This window comes from Cygnus olor, chromosome 8, assembly GCF_009769625.2.
Source record: "Cygnus olor isolate bCygOlo1 chromosome 8, bCygOlo1.pri.v2, whole genome shotgun sequence".
NCBI classification, from domain to species: Eukaryota; Metazoa; Chordata; class Aves; order Anseriformes; family Anatidae; genus Cygnus; species Cygnus olor.
The window spans coordinates 29108497-29123308 of NC_049176.1; the positions used below are offsets into that span (position 1 = coordinate 29108497).

The following is a 14812-nucleotide window of genomic DNA, read 5'->3' on the forward strand; positions in this document are numbered from 1 at the left end:
CATTATTCAGTTTTTAATGATAGCCTTTATCATCGCTGGATAGCATTATGAGGGGAAATAATTATGTAACTGCTGTCTACTTCATTCACTGCAATTTTAATCTTTCACACAAAGTGGAATCAGTAACAGAGGATTAAAGCATGTATCTTAAGAAGTAGAACAGCCGAAAAAAGTATGTATGAGACCCTTAACAGCAATTACTCAAGTTGCTTAGTAGTCCCTTCTTACAATATTCACCGACGTGGTTAATGTCATCCTGGATATTTCAGTAACAACAGGTGCCTGTAAGAATCTTTGTAAAACTGAATCAACAAAAACAGTTCAAATGAATTTGTAATGGAGGCAAAAAGTTACTGAAGTTCTTGTGCTGAAACAGCAGAGGGACAGAGTAATTGTTTTGCTTTAGTGTAAGGTAGTTAAGCTTTTCTCTGGAGCATCTGAGGCAGGGTATTACAAGATCCTGAACCAGATGTTAGAGAAATATTAATGTAGATGGGGAAGGCAGAACTTTTGGAGAAGAGTTGAAAGCCTCTCCTCAGGCTTGTGCTTCAGCACTTTCCACCCTTTGCCTCCCCCCAAAAAAGGAATTTAATATCTTTATTTATTGATATTTTAGCCTCGTTTAAGAACAGGCCGTTACAGCCACGCTGACGCCCCACACCCCGGGCACAGGCGGCTCTGAGCCACGCCAGCAGCCCAGCCTGCAGCACTTGGTCACACCGGGCCGGCGCCCGCCGCCATCTTGTGGCGGTACCGGCGGCCTCGGGGCGCAGCCTGGGCACCACCACCGCCGGCCGGCAGCGCTGAGGGAGAGGCCGTGCTCCCGCCCCTAGCGAATACCCCCAGGCGATTGGCTCGGAGAGCGCCACCTCCTCCCTGTGATTGGTGGAGCCCGCTGCCACTCCGGGCGTTTGAAGGCAGGGGCGGGTGTGGGCGCTGACAGGGCTGCTCCTCCCTCCGCTCGGGGCCTGTCACGTCAGCCGCGCGGCGCTCGGCGGGGAGAGCCGGCCGCCGCCATGGAGGCGAAGCCCGCGGACCTGCGGCTCTGCGACAGCCTCATCCTCTGGGTGAGCGCCGCCTCGGGCCCTCCTGCCGCCTGGGCGTCGAGCGCCGGCCGGTGGTGCGGCCTCGCCGTCGCCCGGAGGGGGGAAAGGCTCGTGAAGGGGAGTCCGTTGGGAGCGGCGCGAGGGCACCGTTGCCGTGGTGACGGGGGGGGGGGCGTGAGGGGCCGGGGCGCTCTGAGGGGTCCTTAGGGGCCGGGGGGGGCCGCGAAGGGCCGGACGGGCTCCATGAGGGGCCGTGAGGGGCTGGGGGGGGGGGCGTCCTGGGGGGTCCTGCTGGCCTTGGGGGGGGGCGTCCTGGGGGGTCCTGCTGGCCTTGGGGGGGGGGGGCCGCTCTGAGGGGCCCCCGCGGCCAGGGAATGGTGAGTCGGGGTCGAGACTGTGAAGGCGCTGCTGTAATGACAGGGCCCGCACGATAAATTTCCTTCTCCAGCCGGTACAAGGCCCCTGCAGGACTGCCAGCCTCCGGACGGGCCTGTGGTAGCCTGTAGGCCCAAGCTGTGGTTCTGCGGCAGTGGCTTCAATGGGGAAACCACTCCGTAATTAACAATAGTAATAAATACATGCAATTAATTCGGCTGACAGGAGCGGAAACCTCAGAACTCGGTTGCAGGTTTTGGTTGGGCAGAGCGCTGCTCGCAGCCAGGTGCAGCATGCTGATGTGGTGTTGTTGCATGTGTGAGAAGCACTGGGTTCAGCTGTCAGGCTCCCTTGCTTTGTCCCTTGTCCTTTCTGAGTTTCTTCTGTGCTCATCTGTAATTTTAGTCTTGCAGATGCCAACATTTTAGGAGAGAGTGAGCTCTCTTACACAGAACTCGTGTGGCAATTACGTGGGCAGCTTCTCTAGAAATAACAGGTATTTTTCCCATGTAAAGTATAAACAGAGGAGAGAAGAGAGTGCTTGAGAGGCGTTGTGGAGATTCAGGAATGAAATTGGCGAAAGTGATACCAGCATCTACCAGAATCGACGTTCCTCTTCTTCTCTGTATATGACAATACAGCAGTTTTAACGCATTTCAGTCTGTTATAAAACACTGAAAAACAATTTCTGCCTTCATTTCCTCCTCCAATTTTCCTTTTGGTGCCCTTGTATGCCCCTAACAATTTGTTGGTTTTTAGAATTTCAGCCATCTTATGCTTACCTCTCTTCAGTTAGGTATCTCTTATCTTTTAATCTATTTATTCTTTCTCTTTTTGGACAGTTTAACTTTCTTTTCCTCATGATAATCAGTTAAAAATAACTCTATCATGATTCTGTTGCAAAATAAACCAGCGGAAGAACTTGTACAAATACAGTCCTGAACTCTATCTCAAAATCCATTCAGCAGTGCTCAGCTGATTTATTTTTAGAATTCCTCCTTTAAAATTTATTACGTTTAATTGTCATTTTAGTATAGTCACAGTACTTATCTCTAACTACATAATGGTTCCTAAAGAGAATTCTAAAATAACTTCGTCAAGCCTTAAACGGAAAGGGCATTGTACAGAGTTGTTAGTGTAAATCAACATCCAACTCCCGTGTGTTCCCATTCCGTACGCAACACCCAGCAGATGCTTTGCTAGGTGTGTGGCTTTAGATCTAACACCTTCTTTCTCTGACCAACTTTACATCTTAGTAGAAGCTGAGCATTAATAAAGATATATTTCAAAAGTCCTTTCAAATTGATCTTCATGGTAGATTGAATCTTGGGGAAAAAAATGATCTTCTGAAGTTGGGTATTTAGGGAGAGAGGAATGAAGTGCCATGTGTCTGAAGAGAAGAGGGTTCTGTAAATCTCTGTAGTTGTAAAGGTTTTTCAGCTTGTTTCTTCTTTAATACAACCAAGATCTGTTCCCCTTGCTTGTGACTTTCTGTGTTCTGCTGCCATATCCTGATTTTTCTTTAACATTAGCAATTTCGTACTAGAAGACATGCATTGCCCAGAGATGAAAAAGAAAGGATGAATAAAAATGTTATCTATTGGTTCTGTAACAAAAATGTGATTGGATTTAATTTTTGTGGACATTACAGAAAAATGGAATGGAGTTAGATTAAACTATATAGGGAATGCGTATGAGTTTCTAAGAAAAACTGACTCAATGTCTGTTGAGATTGAACTCCCAAGCCTGTTGCAGAAACAATTTTCTAAGTCAGAAAGACAACCTGGTTGTTAGATGTGAAGTAAACCTGAATGTTTTCCATCCCTGGGTAGGAGACGCATGGAAGAGTTGCATCAGTGGGGCTGGTGATGCAGTACTGTGCAGCAGAGTAAGAGTTTCTTGAATGTCTTCTGGCACTGCACCTCTCCAAGTCTTCTGTCTCTGCCCCCGAACTAGAGGAGGATCCTTACACGTGGGTCGGTTCTGCAAACATCCTCTGTAGGGGTATGGCCAGCCAATTGCAATGCCTTAAAGCATTGGTGAGGCATGTGCTCACCTTATATATGCTGCAGTGTTACACCGTGTGGGTGTTTGGGTATGTATCACGCATCCGTAATCACTATTCATTTAATGAAGGGGGGATGGTACTGAATGGGAAAACACATACCTGGGCACTGCAGATACAAGTTACCAGATGGCCTCTTTCCCCCGTAGCTCAGTTTGCAGGAGCGCTCCTCTACTAAAATCAGAGCCAGGATACGTGAAGTGCAGGACATAAGAGGTACAGGTGGCAAATGTGAGAAACGTGACGTGAGTCTATTTGTATCCAAAGCTTAATAAAAATCATGTCGTGGCAAAGGCTTGATCTTGCTTGTACGGAAGCGACTGACAAAACTGCGGTGCTTCTTTCGATCACTGGTATGGAAACCGACTTAACTGGTTTGTTTACAGGAAAATTTTGTTTCTGTGTGGTTACGATCTTCTGAAAGTGTGTTTTAGAAATCTCATTTGAGCAAGCATAACCCAAAGCTTCACATACACAAATTAGAAGCTGAATGAGAAGATAGTTTTTAAAGTGTCTCGGAAAGGAAGGAGTTTGAAAGTCTGGTGGGACTAGTTCATCCTTTCCAGGTCCAGGAACAGGGTTACAGGTTTGGTGTGTTTGTTGGAGACATTTTTGATAAAAGTGAACCTTTGAAAGAGTGGGTAGCTTTTATTTTTCCCTTTTCGTAGAATGTGTCACAGTCCTCATCTGTCCTAATGTGACTGAATGCTACGTGAGAGCCAGCTGACAGCAGCACGTAGTGTGTTACATGGATGGTAACGTTCTGAGCCGGAAGATTTTTCCACGGCAGTTGTGCTCTTACAGTGCCAAATGGCACCAGCAGCATTTGTAATGTTAACGTTCCTGTGGCGGAGTTGGTCCATTACAGTTCTGGGGTTAGGAGTGGGAACGTTTACTGTTACTTTAAAATTTTTGTAGCGTGGGTGTGAAACCGCAGCCCTGGATCTCCTGGGTGAGACTTAGGGCATACATTTTCAAGTGTTGGGTAGTTTTCTTGATTTCTGCCGGACGCTGTGAATACATTCGTGCTTGATGTACAGCTGTTCAGCAGTAGAACCTTCAGCAGACCCAGAGAAAAGGCATGGAGTGTTGCATGATAGAAAATTAAGTTTTCAAATGCATAGTTTGAATCTAGTAGCTGTATGTGTGTGAGAAAAACATCTGCCCCTGTTGTAGTAGCAAGCGGCAGGGAGTGATTAAGCTAGATTCGTGAAATGGACTTCAGCATGTCCTTAAGGCTGTATTTTTAGAAAAACTAATCAAATGTGAACAAAATAGCTCTGCTGCAATCTGGAAGTCTATGGTTGCCTCTGCCAACCTCCTCCCCACGCCCCAACTTTTGTTGGTGTATAAATACAGTAAGAAACTGCTCTGAGGAAGTGGCTGGCCTGGCATGGGATTTGGAGAATCCACGATTAATATCTCTACTCTCATTTTGTTTCTGGGCACTTAAGTAACTTTCAAATACGTGGAGAAACTAAGACTCCTGGTCCTGCTTTTCGCTTAATTTTAATTAGCTCTTTCTATTCCCGGAGGTACCGGTGTGTGCAGCACGGCGTTGTGCGTCACAAGGTTTTCTAAGGCTTTGTTTGCTTCGACCAGCTTGGATGACCTTGATCAGGGAAGTGAAATGGGAAAACCTGTTACCCTACGTAGCAATTTCTTCAGTTTACAAGGGTGCTTATCCAAATGGCAGCGCTGCAGCGTCGTGCCATAAAGCTCTGACTTCTGGCATGCTCGGTCTTGACTTCTGTGAGCTGCTGTGCCTGCTCTCGAGTTGGCATTAAGGCTGCTATAGTATTAGAAACCAGTGCTGTCAGTCACCGCTGCTTCACTTTGTGTTCTCCTACTTAATCCTTTATGTAACCTACAAGGGATTACCGACTTGTCACTTACCATAATAGGGGATTTTAAAAAGACTTTTTAATTTGAAAAACAAGTGTAAGAAAAACCTGTCTGCATATATTTCTCTTCAGGGCTCAGTTAGGCAGTTTCTGAAGCAAGCAAACCAATATTCAGAGTCTCTGGTCGCTCTTATAAACACAGCATGGGAAATGACAGCTTCAGATTCTCACAACTGGAAACAATACTTCTCTGCCACTCTTGTCCAAGTAGTGCCATTTCCCAAATGCACTTGACTAAGTCACTCGCCGGTGGCTTTTGAAGAAGCTGAAGTGTCACAGGATGCTTGGGGAAGCTCTCTTGGGATGGACGGGTGGCTTAGGGCATCGTGAGCATAGTAAGTACCAGAAGTCAGTTTTCACAGTGGGCAGAGATTATGAAGGTCTGTTCTTGCTTCCATTCTATCCAACAGAAACCTTTTAACAGTATTAACAGCAAACTTTCTCCTTTTTATCCATTGTGCTAAATGAAGCTGAACTTAAAATAAAGCTTATCAGGAATTATTTTTCCTGAGTAACCAAGTGATGAACTGATGTGTGTGGAAACAGCTCTCTCATCTCATTGTGGGTAGTGAGCTCTGAGCCGATTGTTGTTTGGGAATGAAAAACTGCAGTCATTAGTAGATAATTCTGTCAAATGTTAGATACAAGCTTGGGGGTACCTCCTGTGTGTTGGGTACTGTATAATGTTGAGGTAATCCCATCCTATAGACCTTAAGTGCAGGAAACACAAAACTGAGAGGAAGGTGACCATCCTCCTGGGAAGTATGGGAGAGCTCCCGTGTGAGGAATGGCTAACCGGCTGAGGACTGTTGAGTCCCTGAATGACACAGGAGGATGAGGTGGCTGTGGCAGAGCTCAGTACAGACTTGAGCTTCTGGAGAATGCAACCGGAGAAGACTTCGTTCGCTGTTTCTTCCTGCATGAGAAGCAGGGGGTGTGAAGTGAAGCCAGCAGATGAGCAGCTCTAATGAGAAAGGATGTCCTGCAGAGTCTGTGAGTGCTGAGATGGGGCTACGAGAAGTGCTTCCACCAAACTCGTGGAAGAAAACAACACTGAGGGTTGTTAAAGGCAAATAGCCTGTCTGTGCTCCAGGGGTTCTCCAAGACACAAATTCCTGGAGCCTGATGAAGTATTTGGCAGTTTGCGGTTGCTTTTTACAGTCAGTGGAGTGACCTGAGAACTTGGGTACCTCAGTGCCTTAAGGCTTGAAACTATTAGAGTTGCATGCAGAACTTGGTAGCCCGATGAAAGAGCTGCCTGCAGCTGTGTACCATACTTGTGTTACAGCCCGTGCATCACTGGATGCTGGGATTTGTGATTACTGGGTATAGAGCTGTCTGGTGGGCGAATGGTCCTTGCAGTGCTCTGTAACGATGTAGAAATGATGAAGGTATTCTTTCCTCCAGTTACTTTTGGATAAGGTAGTTGCAAAAAACTCAAGCTGATAAATCTGAATCTTTAGGATGGGAACTGACCCTTGTTTGTGTACTCCTAGCACAGAGGGACTTCAACTATACTTGTGCCTAGAATCACTGGGCAGAATGCAAAGTTTGCTTATAATGATTTGTATAGAATAGATCAGTAAACTTCCAATAAATGACTTTCATCTGTAATCTGGTTTTATAATAGAGCTGAAAAGTGAAAACTGGGGCTTTGTTGCTTAATCTTCAGGCAGAAATAGGTAGATGGAGTAAAATTGCATCCAGCAGTGCGTTCAAACACTAGGTAGTGTGATGCTTGTAAAATACCAGAAAAATATATATGAATACCTGGGAAAAATGTATAGTAGATGTTACAATAGAAATTTCTGGGATATACAGCAATATTTTGGAGTTGCCTATTTTAATAGGAACATCTTTAGAGCAATGTTGGAATTCCTGTGTTGACAGCTTGCACCACTTCAAATGCTTCAGTCTTTCTCGGCTGTCTTCATATCCTTAAAGTGTACAGTAGCTCTTGGATAACTGCATTAATTTTCCAGTGGTTTCGCATAATTTTCTCCTTTCATTCTTAATCCCCAGATAATCTCTGGGCACTATTGATGTTGTGACTTCTGTTACTAAATGCACGTAGTAAAGGACTGGATATATATGTATAAATATATATACATATATTTCTCATCGGCCTTCACTCCCTCTTCCAATGCCACTTTTTGTTTAGGTAGTATGTGTCCAGAATTGTGTTGCAACGTAATCTGAGGAATGGTTAACTATGAACTTAGTTTCCCAAATTAGTGTTCCATAATCTGATTTCTAAGAAAAAGACTAGTGTTGAAAAGCAAAGCATGGTAATACTAACTTTTTAAGTGACTACTTATGATCAGCAGTCACAGATACTGAGACAGTTGGGTTAGTTTAAAAGCTGCGTAGCTCAAAAAGGATTTCAGGCTGCCTGAAGTAGAAAGACATATTTTTAAATGCTTGTGTCTTAAAGAGGAGAATGGTAACTAATTTGCTGTCCTTCTCTCTGACTAAAAAACACCGTGTTTTTCCCTCTTTAGTTGCAGACGTTCAATACTGCGGCACCTTGCAGAGATGTTCAAGACTTGACTAACGGGGTTGCCATGGCACAGGTACTTCATCAAATGTAAGTTGATACTTAAGTTCTAGGAAGAGGTATTTAGTTTCTTGAGGCTTTTGTATTTAACATGCATGGTCATGGTAAATGAAACATTCCCACCCAAATGTTTATGTTATAGCTACAAATTTAGAGTAGATGGTTTACAGCAAAAAATAAACTATGACTTTATATTGTTATTTGGGAGATGATATACTAGTTAAATAATAATGTGATAGAATGGAGAAGAAGTTGAGGAGATATTCTAATAATGCAGTATTAAGTTCACACAAGAGTAATTAGGCAAAAAATACAATTTTTTTTTTTTTATCGACGGTATACCTAAGATATGGGTATCCATGGAAATCTGTGCCTCTGTGGAATGAGGAACTAAAAGTTCAAAAGGCATGTCTCTGTGCTGTCTTCGTCTTGGGATTGCTCAGTTGTTGTAGACTTATGTTCTAAGTTTTAAATGCTAACTTATTTGTGTGGAAAAAAGAACCAGGAAACCTCAGCAACACTGGTCCATTACTATTAAAAGTAGTTGCAGTGGACTGAACAAAAGCAAAATAATTCCAGTTTTATTGGTGTGATGACAAATGGTACTGGGTTGGGTGACACATTCATTCTGAAATTTGCAGTTTCCTCGGAGAGGATTGCAACACCATTCTTTTATTGAAACAAGTCATCGCTGCAACATTTGTTGGTGGTGATTCCCATAATAAAAGAGAAGCCTGAACTACCACTTCCTTGCTCAAAATATGTTTTTCGACTGAGAAATTACTTTTAAAAATTATTTTTTAAACTTTAAAAAGTTAAACTTTTTTTTTTCAAGTTGACAGATTTTTTTTTTAAAGTGTGTTGCATAAAGACAGCTCGCTCTGTAGCCTGCAAATACTGGTTGAGGATTGCCTAAAGAAGATTCGCCGAGGTTGCTTCCCAGCATCTCTGTACTGTGTCGGTTAACTAGCTCTTCTTGTCACAGTTGTTCACCAGGGCTTAGCTTAGCACGTCCCTGTGGGATGCCACTATTTCTGAAGTAGTGTGTCAGTCAAACTGCCACGTCAGTATGCTAGCATAGGAAACAATCAGCAGTGCTCCAAGTGAAGGTCTGTAGCAGCGGTGTAGTCTAGCAGCTAGAACTCTGGCTTAGCATGTATTTGTGGTACCAGGTTGACACAGGCCTCGGGCAAATTTCTTTACAAGCAAGTGGTTGATATGCAAGTGGGGATAATAACTGCCTCTTATTAGGTGCTCTGAGACAGGGGATAAACAGTGTGGTGTGAAAGTTGAGATACGGTTAGGTACGCTGTGGTTGTACATCTTGGCAGTTCAGTGTGTATAAAGTCCCCCCCGCCAGCAACTCACTTATGCCGGTGAAGTGAACATATTCCTACCCAAGGGAGCCAAAGAGATACAAAAAAATATGAAATGCAAGTAGATAAAATTATTTTTTTTCTTGCAAAGTGCCTTTGACTAATTGTAGTGAAGGTAGAAAAAATCTAAATGTGTAAGAGTAGGTAGCAAACTTAATGATAGCACTTTTCAAATGATAATGTTTCTGTAAAGCACTGCGATCACTTTTTAAGATAATAACTGAGCATGACAAAGGCCTTTACATACTTGTGTTTCCAGGTTTAGCTAGCTTGAACATGTACAGAAATTCTTCCTGCCCTGGAAGATAGTATCATAATTCAGGCAGTAGGATGGAAATTCCCTGTGACATAAGTATAATTTGCAATTTCCAAGAGTTCATGCCTCATTAGACACCTTATTAAACTTTCTGATGATTTAATGCTAAGAATCTGGTACCCTATTTAACTAAATGTGTGCTTATTGATGTTTCATCATTGAATTTCATTTCAGAGATGTTGCTTGGTTTGATGCATCTTGGCTAAATCGCATTAAAGAAGATGTTGGTGACAACTGGAGAATAAAGGTATTCAATGCTGAAGTTAATAAAAGTTTTGTGGGGTTGGATATGGTGTCTTCCCTGAGTGTATCTAGCAGCCCAAAAACTACTGATCAGAATTAAGTGCAGACTTTTTGAGGTTGTTTTAAATGTACTTGAACTGTCTATGAATAGTTTGATTGCATGCTAGTAGTGTTGCATGGGGATTTTCTGTTGTGGTGTTTCTTTTCCCCTGTCATTACGTGGTCAGCTCATAAAGCTGCTGTGTAAACATTTGATTGTAAATTATTTAATTACAGTGAAATTAATAGTCTTAATAAAAACCTGTAACCTTATCTTTCATCTATTAGTCCAGTAATCTGAAGAAGATACTGCAAGGAATTATGGACTACTATCATGAGGTATGGAAAAATCAGCAATTTTGTGGTTGTTCTAGAGAATAGATGTTTTCCTCTTCAACCTGTTTTTTTGGGGTGTTTTTTATTCCCCTTGGCTAACTAATCTATTTTAAGGGCTTTTTGGATAGAAAGTATGTGATAATTATCCAGTTAAATGGGAGGCCTGAATGAACATAAAATTAGTCTGATGCAAATAAAAGTGCTATGTTTGTGTATATCATATATGCACATGCTTGAGCAGTTTACTTTAGATAAGACTTGGAGTATAATCTGGAAACCGTGTCTCTGTCACTGCCCAGGCGCATGTCAGAAGTGCTGAACTACAGAATCCTACAGACCTTTGGGTGTATATTCATATTTGCTCTTGTCTGGTGAAGTTCAAATCCTTTTCTACACAACAGAGCATTTAGTGATCCTGGTCTAGTTTTTTTCTGATATTCACCTGGAAGCTGGTAGATAAATAATGAATCCCCTGGATACAGGAAGGGTTGCGGTTTGTTCTTGCTTGTGCAGGACAGTATGGCAGCCGTAAAAGGGTGCTGTGTTCTGACTTAAATAAGCAAATGCAAAAAAAAAAAAAAAAGAAGAAGCCCGACACCCAGCCACTAACAGAAAACATTTGTTTAATTTTGTGTGGAGAGTGACTGCGGTTATGTAATGGGTATGGTGTAGAGAAGCTAGCCGGATCATCTTCCTGCTTCCTGGTCTCACCTGGCCTTAATTGTGATACCAAGTGCTGAGCCATTCGTAGTGCCAGGTCTGAGGTGCTCTGTAAAGTCCAGCAGTCAAATTTATTTAGGCTTATGAGAAGGTTTTTGAAGAATTGGGGAGAAACTGAATTTGGGAACGTTTTTAATTTCTTGTTTATCTTGCTGGTAGAAAAAAAATCTCTAATATTTGAGGGCTATCATAGGAATTTTTAACTTACTGCTGTCACTGTTTTCTTGTGCAAGGGGTCATTAAAAACTGCTCAGTTAATACATTTTCAAAACTTGTGTTCTTGCTAGAGCAATTTCAGTGAACTCTTATCAATGTGCATAACTTTGTGGCAATAAATAATTGCTGAGTGGATTGAGTATATGTTTAATGCCATCCACTTCAGATTAGATTTAGACCTATTCAGAGGCAAATAGATGCAGAGTTGGTAAAGGTCATTGGCTAGCACTGCACTGAGTACCCCTTTCCCCAACACACGTAAAGATTTAGGAGAGGAAGTTTAGAACTGTCTTATCTGGCCCCCAAAAGAGATGTTTTGTGACATCTCGGTTTCATGTATGAAGCCCTGTAACAAACAAGAACATTTGTTTAGGTCTTTTTGGATTTCTTGATCTAATACTATATACTCTCTTTGTATCTCCGCATTTAATCTTTAGAATCTTTCCCTTCCATAAGTTTTTTCTTAACAAATCTCTTAACGGCCTCTTCATTCTTCAGATTTCCTACGCGGTAACACATTTTCATGTTGTGTGAAAGCAAAAGTCCGCTTACTCTTTTCATTTTTTTTTCAGTTTTTGGGTCAACAGATTTCAGAAGAACTTATCCCTGACTTAAATAAGATATCTGAGAGTTCAGATCCCACCGAACTGGGAAGACTTATGCAGCTTATTCTAGGCTGTGCAGTCAACTGTGAAAGGAAACAAGGTATGGGCTACCTTAATCAGATGAACAAACAGCAGACTGCTTCAGGGTGTATTGATTCATAAAATGGAAGAGATGTAGAACTATTTTCTTTATTATGTATCAAAAAGTCTCAATTGTTAATATGTTGCATTTGCATACTTAATCTGAAATTGGCTTTCACTTCATTTTCCCATATTTTTTCTGCTTTTGTGTATAAAACTCAAATTTTGTTCAAGGTGGGGTGAAAATAGTCTGAAATGTATGTGTGTGAGGGGTTATTCCTCCTTGGTGAAACAAGTACCAAGACCTAAAACTTACCATTCAAATGCCAATTAAGCAAATCAAATTAAAAACTGATATTAGAAACTGCCTTTTGTCTATCTGTAGAGATAACAAAACTCAGATTCTCAAGTCTGAATTTTGTTGAGTTTTCTCTCACAGGAGCTAATGCTTAATGCTCTGATGGCTAAGACATCCTTGGCATGCTTTTGTTGGTAGAACAGTTGCAATTCCTAGGTAGTCTGGAATAATTTCATCAGAGAATGCTTAGGAAGTACACTAAGTCGGGTTGCGTTGGAAATGAAGATACTAGAAACAACTATCTTTCATTGTACCTCATTAACTCAACTGCAAGGGTTTTCACCCTTTGCAAAAATTTGTTTATACATGTGTATGGATTTGTTATTAGAAAAAGAACCGTGGAAGAAAGACAGATATCTTAAAATCTGCTTTCTCTATTGTACGTAGTATAAATTTGTTCACTTAAGAATTTATAATTTATCTACTACATTATTGGATAATAATGATGTTGATTAATAATAGCAGTGTAAGAACAGTATCTGTTTTGAAGCAGCATTTTAGAGAATAACTTCTGGATCTTTATAAAAAAAAAAAAGCTGTCATGTTACTCAAGCCATTAAGGTGTCTGTATCATGAGTCACTACAATTTTTTTCGTAGAACACATACAGAATATCATGACCCTTGAAGAGTCTGTTCAGCATGTTGTCATGACAGCCATTCAAGAGGTAAGTAATAATTCCTAGCCTAATGTTGTTGGCTGAGAAGTTTGTATATCCATTTGTTGATCTTTGTGAATTCTTTAATCCAAAGAAATGTCTGTGAAGAGCCTAAGTACTTGCCTAAGTTATCTGGGAGGATTAGAACCAAGAGACCTCAGACTCCAGCTAAAGGGTTTTGATTTTAGTTTCCTACGCCCAAATGTTCAACTCGTGGAGATGATAAATGCTTAATATTTCCTGTTTCACGCAAGAAGTCTATCTCATGCTAGCTGCTGTTTATACTGGAGTCAGGTTCTGAAACTTCTGTCCCAGTGCTATGGTCTTGGACCCAAGGCTATGCTGATGGCAACAGTTTGTGAGGCTGTGTAGTTCTCATAGGTCATTCCAGCACCTGATTTACGAACTCCCCGCGGAATTCCATCGGTTTTTGTCATGGTGCCCTCCCCCTGCTATTTTCCTGTGTTCTTAGTTGGATCATTGCAGTGATCCAACTTACAGCGTATCTCTATAGTCACATCTGGGAGCTTCAGGGCTGTAAAGCTCAGGAGAGTGTGGAAGGAGGCAAGAACTACAATACTGATGCTTGAAGAAAATCTAACATGTAATTGCACCTCCCTCCAGATAGCAGTGGAGTTGGTAGGAGGCTTTAAAACTTAGAGATTTAAATCAGCTATGTAGGTTTCAAAGCTGTTAATGTCCTATTGGTAGAAATAATTGTTTGTTATTTTATGACTAATCAAACTTTCTGAAGAAGGTCTAGCAATAACGCTGTAATTCCTGAGTAAGAAGTAAAGCACTTTACCTGCTGACAAACAATGTATATCTTTGTACTGGAGATCAGTGAGAGCTGTGTTAATGTTCCCATTTGTGCTTAATGACAATTAGCTTAAGTGACACAAAGAAGCATGATAACTATTAAATTCATTGAGTAAAATCCTGTCCTCAGGTCTGCTCCCTTTTAACTTGACTGGGGGCTAGCAATTAATTCAGCAGGGGATATATTCATCCATTAACGCGTTACTGTTCACACTTGGTTAATTTTTTAATCAAGGGGGAAAAATCTGCCCTGTTATTCTAGATTTTCTTCAAAGCTTTTACAAACAATGAGGCTTTTTATTATTAATAATCCATTTTGATGTATTGAGGGAAACAAGAACGTGATGGAAAATACAGCTGATATTCAGTAGACAGTAAATTTGCAGAATATTAACCTCTAATTTAACCTTTTTTTTTCCTGTGGCCTTTTTCTGTAGCTCATGAGCAAGGAAGTAATGGGTCCATCTGCAAGTGATACATCAAGTGAAATGGAACAGCAGGTAACTGCCTAATATTTGTAGCTGTTACAGCTTAAGATTGAACGCTAGTCGGTATCTTTTCATCCCCCAAATGAAGAGGACAGCTCTTCCTCTCCAATTTTAAAACCAACCAACCAAAAACAACAACAACAAAAAAACACCCACTCAATAAATTTCACCTTTGTCTCCTCTCTGCACAAACTGCTTGGTGTGTGTTCCAATCAGTGTTGACAGGATTAAACCATAGTGGTTCACAAAGGGCAGAACAACATGCTGGTGTAGGCTGAGATCATACAATAAGGTATCATTTTCAGTGCTAATTCTAAGAAGTGGGTAAAAAGGTTTGTTCTAATACAGCTTCTCTACAACATATGAAGTGAAAGCTAGGTAATCTTCCTTGATGGGGTAGAACCTGCCAATGTGAACCTACGTAGCCAGAAGAGCCAAGTGGACATCAAGACTCAGCTGTATCAGGCTAAATCCTTCGCTATTTTTAAAAGGTCGTGAAAATTTTTATTAATGTGAACAATACAAGTTGTTGCATGGATAATGAAGTTGTTTGTAAAAGTGCTCATAAAGGAACATCTGTATTTCTCTTCTGAAATGAGGAGCGTTTGATT

At 41.5% G+C, this 14812-nt stretch overlaps 1 protein-coding gene across 2 annotated transcripts in view; it reads left to right on the forward strand.

Annotated features, from left to right (window-relative positions):
- Positions 1–14812, forward strand: part of HOOK1 (hook microtubule tethering protein 1) — a 32257-nt gene that overhangs the window by 892 nt on the left and 16553 nt on the right. Inside the window, exons 1-7 of one of the 2 annotated variants that reach the window (XM_040565650.1) lie at positions 750–1067; positions 7892–7977; positions 9814–9886; positions 10210–10260; positions 11766–11898; positions 12836–12903; positions 14151–14213. In XM_040565650.1, the coding sequence (XP_040421584.1) occupies positions 1017–1067; positions 7892–7977; positions 9814–9886; positions 10210–10260; positions 11766–11898; positions 12836–12903; positions 14151–14213 (525 nt within the window). In that variant the 5' untranslated portion in view covers positions 750–1016. Of the gene's footprint in view, positions 1–749; positions 1068–7891; positions 7978–9813; positions 9887–10209; positions 10261–11765; positions 11899–12835; positions 12904–14150; positions 14214–14812 lie in introns of those variants that run through there. The other variant, XM_040565651.1, reaches the window with a different exon arrangement.